The 14,123-nt window shown below is 53.4% G+C and overlaps 1 protein-coding gene across 1 annotated transcript in view; it reads left to right on the top strand.

Moving 5' to 3' along the window:
* The window catches only part of PTPN13 (protein tyrosine phosphatase non-receptor type 13), a 117,670-nt gene that overhangs the window by 38,052 nt on the left and 65,495 nt on the right, over window positions 1–14,123 (top strand). The window contains exons 7-14 of the mRNA XM_054392247.1: window positions 2,812–2,907; window positions 3,601–3,700; window positions 7,372–7,591; window positions 9,047–9,121; window positions 9,864–10,038; window positions 11,686–11,839; window positions 11,984–12,122; window positions 13,321–13,473. Of these exons, the coding sequence (XP_054248222.1) occupies window positions 2,812–2,907; window positions 3,601–3,700; window positions 7,372–7,591; window positions 9,047–9,121; window positions 9,864–10,038; window positions 11,686–11,839; window positions 11,984–12,122; window positions 13,321–13,473 (1,112 nt within the window). The remainder of the gene's footprint in view (window positions 1–2,811; window positions 2,908–3,600; window positions 3,701–7,371; window positions 7,592–9,046; window positions 9,122–9,863; window positions 10,039–11,685; window positions 11,840–11,983; window positions 12,123–13,320; window positions 13,474–14,123) is intronic.

Here is a 14,123-nt window from a genome sequence, read left to right on the forward strand (position 1 = left end):
TCTCCAGTCTAAACCTCCCCAGTCATAGCTTGAGGCCATTCCCTCTTGTTCTGTCACTCCTTACCTGTGGGAAGAAGCAAGGACAGTTCAATGTGTTTCAGGTGTTTCAGCCTTGGGTGCCAGACACCCCCCAGCAAACCTCAGAGAGCTAAGAGCAGCTCTCCCCCTCCTGCCCTGAGCCTGCCTCTTCCACTGCCCTCTCCCCTGTGCTTCTCCTGCTCCCCAGCTCTGTCAGGAGCTGTATCTCACATGAGTCATGGGCAGCAGAGTGGAATTCCAGCCTAGCTGGGGTGCTGGCTTTCTGCTGAAGCTGCCTGGGATGAGGCTTTCTGTCAGCTGCGTGTCTGGGCTTGCAAGGCTCACCTTGCCTCACCTCAGCAGTGTGGTTGGGACTGAGACCCAGAGAACTGTTGGGGTTGGAGAAGTCCTCTGAGCTCATCCAGTCCAAATGCCAGCACAACCCCACCATGGCCACCAAACCATGGCCCCAGGTGCCATGGCCACAGGGTTCTGGAACACCTCCAGCCATGGGGACTCCACCACCTCCCTGGGCAGCCTCTTCCAACCCCTAACCACTCTTGCAGCAAAGACATTTTTCCTCTTCTCCAGCCTAACCCTCCCCTGGCACAATTCCAGGCCATTGCCTCTCCTTCTATCCCCTGAGCCTAGGGAGAAGAAACCAACCCCCACCTGTTTCAAACCTGTCCCCAGGGGGGAGGTTCTGCAGCCTCTGACCATCTTCATGGCCTCCTCTGGACCCTCCCCAGCAGCTCCAGGTCCTTCTTGTGCTGGGCGTCCCAGAACTGGAGGGCAGTGCTGCAGGTGAGGTCTCAGCAGAGCAGAGCAAAGTGGCAGAATCACCTCTCTGGATCTGCTGGGAATGCTGCTTTGGATGTCTGGGAGAAGCAGGCTGGAGACACAACTTGTGTGATTTAGGAAGCTGCTGATGAGGTGGAAAAAAATCAAAGCCATTTGAAATTTCTCTTCTGTTTTTTTGTTCCCCCTCCCTCCTTTGGCTTCAAAGTCAGTTCAGCAGGCTTGGAAAACCCACAGCTACTAAAGCTCCTGGGAAAGAAGAGGTCTGTTTGCACTTAGAGTTGTTGCTGTGCTGGAGCTCCAGTGTCATGTTTGGATTCTTGCCTCCCTTCAAGGCTTGGGAGAGTTTTAAAACCACATCTCCTCAAGCTGCCCACAGATTTGGGGCTTTAATTGCCATGTTGGGCAACTCAGTGCTAGATTGGCAGGAAAATTCCCTGCTGGGAAGTCCAGGAGGCTGGAAGCAGCCATTGGGAAGGACTGAAGCAATCCCCCCAGCCCCTGCCCAGGGAGTGCTGTTCATCTCACTGTTGGTTGCTGTTCTTCATCCCTGGAGCTATTCAAGGTCAGGCTTGAGAAGGCTCTGAGCAAGCTGCTCTAGTGGAGGATGTCCCTGCTGGCTGCAGGGGGGTTGGACTGGATTTGGAGATCCCTTCCAACCCAGCCCATTCTGGGATTCTAACTGTTTGAGAGTGCAGCAGTGGTAACCCCAAAGTGCAGGGACATTTGGGGTTGTTTTTCTGCACACTGGGAGGATGTTCATTGGCCTGTGCTGAGGAGAGGTTTGGGAGAGGGTTGCAAATGTCAAGCACTACTTCCCCCTTCTGTTGGAGGCCTTTGCCCCAGCAGGTCATGGAGAGGATCCACTGAGGCAGGAGCTGTGGCTGCTCTATTGATTTCTCATCACATGCACTTAGCTGTTCTGGTTAATCAAATATCCCATAGGGGTTTATTAATTGATTGGCAGTCATGTTTGGGGGATGGTAGAGATGAGCTGAATGAAGGACAAGGGAGGGGATTCTGCCCCTCTGCTCTGACCTCACCTGCAGTGCTGGTGCCCAGCACAAGGAGGACCTGGAGCTGCTGGAGAGGATCCAGAGGAGGCCATGAAGATGATCAGAAGGCTGGAGAACCTTTGCTATGGGGCCAGGCTGGGAGAGTTGGGGCTGTTCAGCCTGGGGAAGAGAAGGCTCCAGGCAGACCTCAGAGCAGCCTTGCAGTACCTGAAGGGGCTCCAGGAGAGCTGGGGAGGGACTTTGGACAAGGGCTGGGAGTGCCAGGCTGAGGGACAATGGCTTTGAGCTGGGAGAGGGGAGAGTGAGAGTGGAGATGAGGAAGAAATTGTTTCAAGTGAGAGTGGGAAGAGACTGGCAGAGGTTGCCCAGGGAGGCTGTGGCTGCCTCCTGCCTGGAGGTGTTCAGGACCAGGCTGGATGAGGCCCTGAGCAAGCTGTGCTGGTGGGAGGTGTCCCTGCACGTGGCTTGGGGTGGATCTGGATGAGCTTTCAGGTCCCTTCCAACCCAACCCATTGTATGAATCTGTGAATTTTAGTTTTCCACTTCCTGCTTTGTGGATGTTTTCCTTTTTTTTGCTCTGGGAAGGAACCAGGAGCTGAGTCCTGGTAGTTGCTCTGTGAGCACAGAAGTGGGACCCTGCAAATACTGTCATCAGTTTTGGTTGCAGGAGGGATTGGGGTTTGTTGGGTTCTTTTAATGTTATTTTAAACTTGGAAGGGATGATGAGAGAGAAGTTCAGGGGAGGTGGCTCTGCTGGGCAAGCCAGGGCAGGCCAGGAAGGGCACAAAAGCCTGAGGCTGCGGGGGCAGAAGGGAAGTGCAGAGCAGCAGAGTGTTTGCTTTGAATCCAGAGCCAGGGCTGGACCTTTGCATGACATCTGGAAAAGCTTTCAGAGGATGGCAAATGTCCATCTGTGTTGGGTTGCTGCAGTGGAAGTGTTGCTCTCTTCCTCTCCTGACAGCCTGGTTTGTACTTCCAGAGCCCCTGAGGAGGTACAAGTCCTACCACAGCGACGTCTACAGCACTTCCAGTGAGAGCCCCTCGGTGGTTTCTTCAGAGCCAGATTTCAGGCAAGGTGAGACCAAGAGGAAAAAACCCAACTCAAACCACACAAAACCCAACCCAGAAAGGCCCTACCAAAACCAGCACAACAGCCAACCAAAAAAAACCTGCATCACAGAAAGCATTAAGGTTGGAAAAGACCTCCAAGATCGAGTCCAACCTTCTACCCATGAACCACATCTACTTGTTTTTGGAATTCCTCCAGGGATAGGGTCTCCACCACCTCCCTGGGCAGCCTCTTCCAATCCCTGACCACTCTTGCAGCAGCAGCAATGAAATTGTTACCAATCTCCAAACTAAACCTCCTCTGGGATAACTTGAGGCCATTTCCTTTTGTTCTACAACACTGCATTCACTGCAATCTCCCTTCAGGGAGCTGTAAAGAGCAATGAGGTCTCCCCTCAGCCTCCTCCAGACTGAACACCCCCAGCTCCCCCAGCCCCACCTTGTAGCCCAGGTGCTTCTCTGTGGCCCTTCTCTGGACAGGCTCCAGCCCCTCAATGTCCTTCCTGGAGTGAGGACCCCAGAGCTGAACACAACCCTTGAGGTGTGGCCTCCCCCATGCTGAGCACAGGAGGTTCATCACCTCCCTGTCCCTGCTGCCCACCCTCTTTCTAATCCAAGCCAGGAGTCCTTGACTTGTAGGCAAGCTTCCTCTGCCTGCTTTGTTGCCCATCAGGTATTAATTTGTCTTTTGCTTTGCCAGTGAGGAGAAATGAAGGCTTCAAGAGAGATGATGGCAATGGGGCTGTGCCAGGCACTGATGACATCTCCACCTCAAGTCAAGCTAACTCTCAGCGGGCAAGGTAAGCCCAGGGGAAACAATTCTGCCTTGCACTGCTTGGTCTTTGTCCAGGGAAGTGTTCTCAGGCTTTGCACTCCCATCTCAGCTTCTGACTGAGGCTCAAAACAGGGCATCTTGGCCTTGAAAACAGAGCATTTCAGGTTGGCATATTGAAGCCCAAAGGAGAAGTGTGGTGTAAAGGGAGGTAATGCAGTGTGGAGTCCACACTCACTGCATAGAATCATTTGGGTTGGAAAAGACCTCTGAGGTCATCAGGTCCAACCATTAAGCCACCACTGCCAAGTGCTGAGAGCCCTGGGGCTGCTTAGCCTGGAGTGCAGAAGGCTGAGAGGGATCTGATCAATGTCTATCAACAGCTGAAGGGTGGGAGGCAAGAAGCAGGGGCCAGGCACTTTGCAGTGGTGGACACAAATGGTAATGGACACAAACTGGAACCCAGGAAGTTCCACCTCAACAGGAGGAGAAACTTCTGAGGGTGCTGGAGGCCTGGAGCAGGTTGCCCAGAGAGGTTGTGGAGTCTCCTTCCATGGAGACTTTCCAGACCCTCCTGGATGTGTTCTGTGTGCTCTGCCCTGGGTGCCCCTGCTCTGGCAGGGGGGTTGGACTGGATGCTCTCTGGAGGTCCCTTCCAGCCCCACCATGCTGTGACTCTATGAAGTACTGTACCTGTCAGAAGGTCAGGGCCTGTGTTCTCCTGGGACATGCTGAATGATTTTATTTTCATTCCTCTTCTTTAAAAGAAAGTTTTGGCAGTGATTGATGTTAAGACAGATCCATTTGTAGTTTTTAATGCAGAAAGGAAGTGATAGTGTGGCCAAAAGCCATCCCCCTGGGTCGTTACTCTGACAGACTCTTGGTTTGGGTTCTTGCTGTGCTTGATTAATTCTTTTTACTGAATCCCACAGCACTGGCCAGGCAGCCACTGCTCTGCAGCTCCTCCTCCTTCTTGTGCTGTGCATTTCAGGATTAGCTGGGGGGATATTTTTTGGGGGAGTTATTTTTTAAAGAGATGTTTACAAGCCTAGAGAGTATTTTTGTTCAGCCTAGAGAAGAGAAGGCTCCAGGGAGACCTCAGGGCAGCCTTCCAGTACCTGAAGGGGCTCTGTTGCAGGAAGGATGTGGAGGGGCTGGAAGGTGTCCAGAGAAGGGCCCTGAGGATGAGCAGAGGGCTGGAGCTGCTCTGCTCTGAGGACAGCCTGAGAGAGTTGGGGTTGTGCAGGCTGGAGAGGAGAAGGCTGCCAGGAGACCTTCTGGTGGCCTTGCAGCATCTGAAGGGAGCTCCAGGAAAGCTGGGGAGGGACTTTGGAGGGGGTGAGGGAGGGATAGGAGTGGGGGGGATGGAGCAAAAGTAGAAGTGGGGAGACTGAGATTGGATGTGAGGAAGAAGTTGTTGGGCAGGAGGGTGGTGAGAGCCTGGCAGAGGTTGCCCAGGGAGGTGGTGGAAGCCTCATCCCTGGAGGTTTTTGCAGCCAGGCTGGATGTGGCTGTGAGCAACCTGCTGTGGTGTGAGGTGTCCCTGCCCATGGCAGGGGGTTGGGACTGGCTGAGCCTTGAGCTCCCTTCCAACCCTAACAACTCTATGAATCTGTGATTCTAGGATTATGGGATGGAATAACAAATTACAGTATCATGTGCCCACCCTCTGGGCTGGACTGTCTGCCCCCTTGGGCTCTCTGGTCCTCTGGAGGAATTCATCTCTATGGTAGGACACTTAGTCCTTAACCTACAACGAGTTACAGATTTATCCTTGCAAAACCAAGTTGTGACTCAAACAGAGGGATTGGGATCTGAGGGAGTGTGCCGCCAGTATTTAAAATGAAGAGTGAGGCTGTTCAGGGTCATCAGCCTGCACAGCTGCTGTGGTCTGGGGGAGCTGGGATGCTCCTAAGCTAGCAGAAGACCCAGGTGGTGCTCTCAGAGTATGCTCAAACCTCCACCTTGCTCTGTGACTGTTGTTATCCTTTAGGCTTCCTGGAATGCTTCCCTCCTGCCAGTGGATGCTGGTGTCTGTGCTTCCTCTTTGCTTCTTGGATTCCTTATTTTTGTCCTTTGTTGTTGTTTTCTTTGTCTTCCTTTACTGCTTCTTCCTTTCCTCTCTAGGATCAGCAGCTGACTCGGATCTCTTCCTTCTCTTGCCTTTTCTTTCCACTAGATTTCATTTCCATGCCCTTCTTACGTTCCCCAAATCCATCACTCTCACTGTTCCTGAACTTTCCACTGCACTAAGCATTAGAGAATGCCTTCCTGCTTCCCTTCTTCCACCTTCCTCCTCTGATCCAATGCCTGCTCAGTTCTTGGTAAGTACACTGGGGAGGAGTTTGTTTGTTTCCCTTTATTCAAGGAGTCAGCCTTCCAGGCTCTCCTGCTGCCATCAGGTGAAGGAGTGGCTGTGAGGTTCTGGTTTGCAGTCAGACAGGGATGACAGCACAGGGTAGCAGCCAAGGGCTGGGGAAGTACCACAGCAGTGATGCTTCTGTGGGGTTTGATTTGGTGTTGGTTGTCTGAACTTTGTGGAAGAGCTCTGCCTGAGTCTGTCAACAGCATCTCCTCTTCTGTACAATGAGAGAGACATTCCTGCTCCTGGAAGCTAAAGAGTCCATCATAGAGACATAGAAATGTTTTGGTTGGAAGAGGCCTTGAAGAGCATCCAGTCCAACCATCAACCCAACCCCACCATGGCCAAAAGGTTCTGGAACCCCTCCAGGGATGGGGACTCCACCACCTCCCTGGGCAGCCGCTGCCAATCCCTGACCACTCTTGCAGCAAAGAAATTTTTCCTCCTCTCCAACCTAACCCTCCCCTGGCACATTCTAGGCCATTTCCACTCCTATCACCTGAGACTAGGGAGCAGAGCCCAACCCCAACCTCAGTACAGCCTCCTCTCAGGGAGCTGCAGAGAGCAATGAGGTCTCCCTGAGCTCAGCCTCCTCTTCTCCACACCAAACACCCCCAGCTCCCTCAGCTGCTCCTCCCCAGCCCTCTTCTCCACACCCTTCCCCACCTTTCTTGCCCTTCTCTGGCCCTGCTCCAGCTCCTCAAGGTCCTTCTTGCACTCAGGGCCCCAAAACTGAAGCCAGCACTCAAGCTGTGGCCTCCCCAGTGCTGAGCCCAGGGGGACAATCCCTGCCCTGCTCCTGCTGCCCACACCATTGCTGCTCCAGCCCAGGCTGCTGCTGCCCTTCTTGCCCCCCTGGGTTTGTAGTGTCAGGTATTCCCAAAGTATCCATCCATGGTTTCTTTCCTGCAGGATTGATTCCCTGGGTTTGTATTCTTAGTATTCCCAAGGCATCCATCCATGGTTTCCTTCCTGCAGGATTGATTCCCTGGGTTTGTATTCTTAGTATTCCCAAGGCATCCATCCATGGTTTCCGTCCTGCAGGACTGATCCCCTGGGTTTGGAGTGTGAGGTGTTTCTGGAGTGCAGCTGAGCCTCTGCTTTCCTCTGACCACGTGAGAGGAGCTGCAGTCATTTGGCAGCTCTGCAGTTTTCCCTCCTGGGGGCTTGCTGCAGAGTGCAAACCTCCTGGCTGCTGGCCCAAGGTTGGGTTTGATCTCTGCCTTGTGTGTTCTGGGCTTCCACCTCGAGAAGCCCTTCAAACAGCAGAATGCCTTCATGCTCCCAATGCCTTCCATGCCCACTGATGCCTCCCCTGCCCTCTGCCCACCCTGCAGGCCACAGGAAGCAGCCCTTGAGGGCACTCTGCTCAGTCAAGAAGCGATGCTGAAGCGTCAGGAGGAAGAAATGCTGCAGCTGCAAGCCAGAGTGGCCCTCAGGCAGTCCCGACCCAACCTCTACCCAGCAGATGCAATCAGGTCCTCAGTGCTTGACATCACCAGAGATCCACTCAGAGAGATAGCCCTGGAAACAGCCATGACACAAAGGAAACTGAGGGTAATGCCCTGAGCTCAGGTGAACTCTTTATTCCCTTCAAACAGAGCAGTGGCTTGGCTGAAACTCTGCTGTGTGGCATCCTGGGCTGAACAGTCACCAGCAGATGAAACCCTGGGTCTTTGGTCTTGCCCTGGGAGGGTGAATGTTGGAGGCTGGGTGGCATTTAGTGGCTGTGCAGCCTAAAGCAGTGCCAGGAGATGCAAAAGCAGACAGCAGTCCCTGACTAAAGACTGCATCCATTAAACAGCAAAGCATCCAACCAAAGGGAGGAGATGGAGCTTCCTCCTGCGTGCTCTGGGGGTTTTCAACCACTTCACTTTGCATTTATGGCTCCTAGTGGAATATGGGTGAGTCCCACTAGCACCAAGGGTTATTACAGGAACAAGCTGGGAAGGTAAAGAGAGGCAGGGAATATTCATTTGGCCCTTGGCTTCACCCTGAATCAACATCAGGCTCCCCTGTCCTTACTCAGCTGTCTTGGTATGTGGAGGAGACCAAAGATTAAAGAGAAAGTATGGGAGACAGAGGGGTAGAGTGGCTGATGTTTAGAAGGAGTGATGGTTTTATGCCCTCCTCTGCTTGTTGCAGTGAATTGGAATTCTTTATTAGTATTTTTTTTAAGGATGGGAAGACTTGAAAGAGGACTCAGGTGAATCTGAGATTCTTAGCCAGGGTAATAGTTGCTGTATCTGTCTCCAGCCCATAGCACTCTGACCAGTCAGTTCTGCAGGCTTGCACTCACCAGGCTGGTTCTCCACTGGCCCTTAAGAGGTTCATATGCAGATGTTTTACATCTGGGACACAGCAGGCAGCAGCCATTGAGAGCTTTCCCTCACAGAGGGAATGGTAGGCCACTTCTTGAATGTGGTGTTGAAGTGTCCAGAGGACTTCCTGCAGCATTTTGGACAGAGAAGCTGCTAAAACTGACAGGGTGACATATCAGAGCATTTGTTTGTCTGCAGGCAGACAGAAACTGGCCAGGATCTCCACTGCAACACAGCAGAGAGAATGAGGCTGAAAGAATTGAGGCTCCAGGGGATGAGATTCGTGTGGCACAGGCACAGCTTTGTCAAGCTGGGAGTGCCAGCAGTGCAGAAAGCCTTGGTACCAGCAGGGCTTTGCTTAACCAGGCTTTTCTGCACTGCTGGCAAATCCACCTTGACAAATAAGTCCAGAAAGCTCCCAGCATCCAGCCCACACCTCACAAGTAATATTGGAGTAGTGGTTTTCTGCCCAGCAAAGGAGGGAGAGCAGAGCAGCAGTGCCACAGCACTGTGGCTGGTCGGGGGGCACAGGCTCTGGCACCATCAGATCCTTTGCATTGCCAGCTGGTGGGGGGGATGTGTGCAGGGGTTTGGCATTTGCAGAGCAGGAGCAGGTGCAGGGTTTTGGTTCCTCCTTGGCATTCACCTCAGCCCAGCAGCTCAGGGCCCAGTCATGCTCTTGTTGTTTCAGAATTTCTTCGGCCCCGAGTTTGTGAAGATGACCATTGAGCCCTTCATCTCCTTGGACCTGCCCAAGTCCATCTTGGTAAGAAGGGGGATGTCCAGCACTCAGGGGCACTCTGTTAAACCCAGAAATCACAGGATCACAGATCACAGGATGTTAGGGGTTGGAAGGGACCTCTGGAGATCTTCCAGTCCAAGCCCCTGCCAGAGCAGGACCAGAGAATGCAGCACAGGGCACACAGGAACACATCCAGACAGGGCTGCAAAGGCTCCAGAGCAGGAGACTCCACAACCTCTCTGGGCAGCCTGCTCCAGGGCTCTGGCACCCTCCCAGTGCAGAAGTTCCTCCTCCTGCTGAGCTGGAACCTCCTGTGCTGCAGTTTCCATCCCTTGCCCCTTGGCCTAGCCCAGGGCACAGTGAGCAGAGGCTGTCCCTGTCCCTTCCTTCCTGCCCCCCAGCCCTCAGCTCTTGAGAGACATTGAGCAGATCCCTCTCAGCCTTCTCCTCTCCACACTAACCACCCCCAGGGCTCTCAGCCTCTCCTCCCCAGGCAGTGCTCCAGGCCCTTCAGCATCCTTGCAGCCCTCCCTTGGCCTCTCTCCAGCAGATCCCTGTAGATCCCTCCTGAGCTGGGGAGCCCAGCACTGGATGCAATATTCCAGGAGAGGTCTCAGCAGGGCAGAGCAGAGGGGGAGGAGAACCTCCCTGGCTCTGCTGCCCACACTCTGCTGAATGCAGCCCAGGATCCCATTGTCATTCTTGGCCAGGAGGGCACACTGCTGTCCCCTGTGAGTGTTGGGATGTTTTCTTTCACTCCCTGCAGACTAAGAAAGGGAAGAATGACGACAGCAGGCGCAAGGTGAACGTCATGATCCTGAGTGGGCAGAAGCTGGAGCTGACCTGTGACACCAAAACCATCTGTAAAGATGTCTTTGACATGGTGGTTGCCCACATTGGCTTGGTGGAGCATCACTTATTTGGGTTGGCTACTTTAAGAGGTAAGAAGAATGATTTGATGTAGGGAATAAGAGTTAGCTGCGTGGTGTTGAGAAAAAAAAGTAAGCAGAGGCTACAAAACTTTTCCTTGGAGTGAGGCAAAATCAGATCCTGGGTGAGGAACAGCTTTGCACAGTACAGTTCTGTCTTTGCCTGAGTGCTGGCAGCTCAGCTGGGGCAGCCTTTGCCCTTGTGTGCCTGAGTGTTCTTCCCTGCTGTTTGTTGCCTTCCCTCTGCCTAGTGCAAGTGATGTGAAAGGGCTTTGGGTTCAGTTAATCTGCAGCCTGCTATGGAGGCAGCCCTGCTGGGCTGCACAGCCCTCTGTACAGAGGGAGTGAGGGTTTGCTGCTGAGCTGTTGGGTTCTGCTAGCAGCACAGAGCAGAAATGGGATTCTTTTTGTTACCCATGAGGGTCCCTCTGGCAGAACTCTGTGTTCAGTGCCAGCTTTCCTGTTGGCATATCTCACAGGGCTGTGACACTCGGGTTGTTGCCTGAGAGCTCCCTCCAGCCATGGCACTGCTGCTGCTCTTGGCAGCTGAGAAGAAAGCTTTGGAAACACTTTGCAGGAGTGTAAGTGGGACAGAAGTAGTAAAGGAAGGAAGGAGTGGCAGCTTGAGAAGACTCCAGGGAGACCTTAGAGCAGCTTTGCAGTACCTGAAGGGGCTCCAGGGGAGCTGGGAGGCCCTGCTGCTGTTGCTCATGAGATAAGGATCAGGCTCTGCCTTGATACAAGGGCTGAGAAGGAGCTCAGGGGGTGACAGGCTGCTGGTGACACTGAACAACCATTACACCTGCATGCCACAGGCAGACTGCAGTGCTGGAGGCTCTTGGCTGGCTCTGTCCCTTCCAAGGCTGTTGTTAGGTCAGCAGGAAGAGCTGCTGTAATTGAGCTGTTGAAGTGGGTCCAGAGGAGGCCATGGGGATGCTCAGAGGGCAGGAGAACCTTTGCTATGGGACCAGGCTGGGAGAGTTGAGGCTGTTCAGCCTGGAGGAGAGAAGGCTCCAGGGAAACCTTAGAGCATCCTTGCAGTACCTGGAGGGGCTCCAGGAGAGCTGGGGAGGGACTTTGGAGAAGGGCTGGGAGTGCCAGGAGGAGGGACAATGGCTTTGAGCTGGGAGAGGGGAGAGTGAGAGTGGAGATGAGGAAGAAATTGTTTCAAGTGAGGGTGGGGAGAGACTGGCACAGGTTGCCCAGGGAGGCTGTGGCTGCCTCCTGCCTGGAGGTGTTGAGGGCCAGGCTGGATGAGGCCCTGAGCAAGCTGTGCTGGTGGGAGGTGTCCCTGCCCATGGCAGGGGGTTGGACAAGATGATCTTGAAGGTCCCTTCCAACCCAACCCCTTGTAGGCTTCTATGAATCTATGATTTTGGATTTTCTATGGGATAAGGAATTGGAGATTTTTCAAAGACCTCTGCTTTGTAGCTGTCATGGGAAGTAACTTTTCACTTCCTTCTTTCCCCCCCCTTCCCCCCCACTGGTATCTTCAGGATATCTCTAAAATGATTTCTTCTGCCCTCACTCAGTGCTCCTTTAGGTAGCTGCTGTGCTGTGCTTGTCCCTCTGAGCAATCCTTACCCTTCCCAACCCTCCAGCTGGAGCTGATGCTTGACTTGGATGTGTTTTACCATTCCCTTTTCCCATTCCTGGCAGACAATGAGTTCTTCTTCGTTGACCCTGACCTAAAGCTGAGTAAAGTAGCTCCAGAAGGATGGAAGGAAGAGCCAAAGAAGAAGAACAAGGCCCCTGTCAACTTCACTCTCTTCTTTCGCATCAAGTTTTTTGTGGATGATGTCAGCCTGATACAGTGAGTGTCTGAAACACTTTGTTCACCCCTTCAGCCCTGAACTCATGCCTGGAATCTGGCTGCCAGGCCAGAAATCTGCTCTGAGGAGAGGAGTCCCAAAGCTTGCTGGTGGGGATTGGTTTGTGGTTTGTTTCCCTGCTGTAGGCACACGCTGACCTGCCACCAGTATTACCTCCAGCTGAGGAAGGACATCCTGGAGGACAGGATGCACTGTGATGATGAGACAGCCTTGTTGTTGGCATCCCTAGCTCTGCAAGCTGAGTATGGAGATTACCAGGCAGAGGTACATGATTCATTTCACCTTGGAGAGGCTGCTGGATTAAAGAAGGGAGCTGCCACACAACGCTGCACAGCTCTGCCCTGGGCTGCAAGCTCTGCCCTGGGCTGCAGGCTCTGCTGGCAAGTTTTGCTGGGGGCATTTTCTTGTAGTCTGTAGCTCAGGATCTGGGTGTTGAGCTCTTCCTCTTCAGTGGAAGTAGAGTCAAGCTTGAATAGGAAGGAGCCATGTGTGAAATCATAGAATCATAGAATCAGTCAGGGTTGGAAAGGACCACAAGGCTCAGCCAGTCCCAACCCCCCTGCCATGGGCAGGGACACCTCACATTAGATCAGGCTGGCCAGAGCCTCATCCAGCCTGGCTGCAAACACCTCCAGGGATGGAGCCTCAACCACCTCTCTGGACAACCCATTCCAGGCTCTCACCACTCTCATGGGGAAGAACTTCTTCCTCATGTCCAGTCTGAATCTCCCCACTTCCAGCTCTGTTCCATCCCCCCCACTCCTATCCCTCCCTCACACCCTCCAAAGTCCCTCCCCAGCTTTCTTGGAGCCCCCTTCAGATACTGTGGAAGGCCACAGTAAGGTCACCTCAGAGCCTTCTCTTCTCCAGACTGAACAGCCCCAACTCTCTCTGTCTCTCCTCATAAGAGAGGTGCTCCAGCCCTCTGCTCATCCTCGTGGCCCTTCTCTGGACACCTTCCAGCCCCTCCAGATCCTTCTTGTAACAGAGGCTCCAGAACTGGATGCAGTACTCCAGGTGGGGTCTCACCAGAGCACAGTAGAGGGGGAGAATCACCTCCCTGGCCCTGCTGGCCACACTTCTCCTGCTGCAGCCCAGGCTCTGCTTGGCTCTCTGGTCTGCAAGTGTTCCCTGACAGCTGAAATGAAGCTCTGAGTCAGGGCTGGGATTCTGAATCCCTCCACTCCCTCTGCTGTAGTGTGTGACCCTCTGTAAGAGCAATGCTTGTGCTTCCTTCATGCTCATAGAGCAGTGTATGGAGATGCCATCACCCAGGTTGTCCAGGGAGGTGGTGGAAGCCTCATCCCTGGAGGTTTTTGCAGCCAGGCTGGATGTGGCTGTGAGCAACCTGCTGTGGTGTGAGGTGTCCCTGCCCATGGCAGGGGGTTGGGACTGGCTGAGCCTTGAGGTCCTTTCCAGCCCTGACAGTTCTGTGATTCTATGAAAATGCTTTGTCCTGTAGGTGCATGGCATGTCCTATTTCAGAGTGGAACACTATGTCCCAGCCAGAGTGCTGGAGAAGCTGGATCTGTCCTACATCAAGGAAGAGCTGCCAAAGCTGCACAGCACTTATGTGGGAGCCTCAGAGAAAGAGACAGAGTTAGAGTTCTTGAAGGTAAGTGGGCAGCAGTTTGGCTCCTGCAGCTGGGAGCTGAGAAGCTCCTTCTTGGGAATATGGGGGCATGGAGGACTCACTGGAAAACAGCTCAGGTTCTGAGCAACACTGAAAGGAAGAGAGGTGAAAAGATTCTACAGGACCTGAAGGGGGCTACAAGAAAGCTGGGAGGGAATTTTTACAAGGTCTGGGAATGCCAGGCTGAGGGACAATGGCTTTGAGCTGGGAGAAGGGAAATTGAGAGTGGAGATAAGGAAGAAATTGTTGAGAATGAGGGTGGGGAGAGACTGGCAGAGGTTGCCCAGGGAGGCTGTGGCTGCCTCCTGCCTGGAGGTGTTGAGGGCCAGGCTGGATGAGGCCTTGAGCAAGCTGTGCTGGTGGGAGGTGTCCTGCCCATGGCAGGGGGTTGGAACTGGATGAGCTTTTAGGTCCCTTCCAGCCCAACCCATTCTGTGATTCTATAAATCTATGAATCTTCTCAACAGACATCATTACAGGTGAACAAAGTCATTACCTAGGAACAAGTTCTTTACCATGAGGGTGGTGGAACACTGTAACAGGTTGCCCAGGGAGGTGCTTGAGGCTCCATCCTTGAAGATATTCAAGGTGAGGCTCAACAGGGCTCTGGACAACCTGATCTAGGTGAGGAT

This window comes from Indicator indicator, chromosome 25 (genome assembly GCF_027791375.1).
Source record: "Indicator indicator isolate 239-I01 chromosome 25, UM_Iind_1.1, whole genome shotgun sequence".
In the NCBI taxonomy this organism is placed as follows: Eukaryota; Metazoa; Chordata; class Aves; order Piciformes; family Indicatoridae; genus Indicator; species Indicator indicator.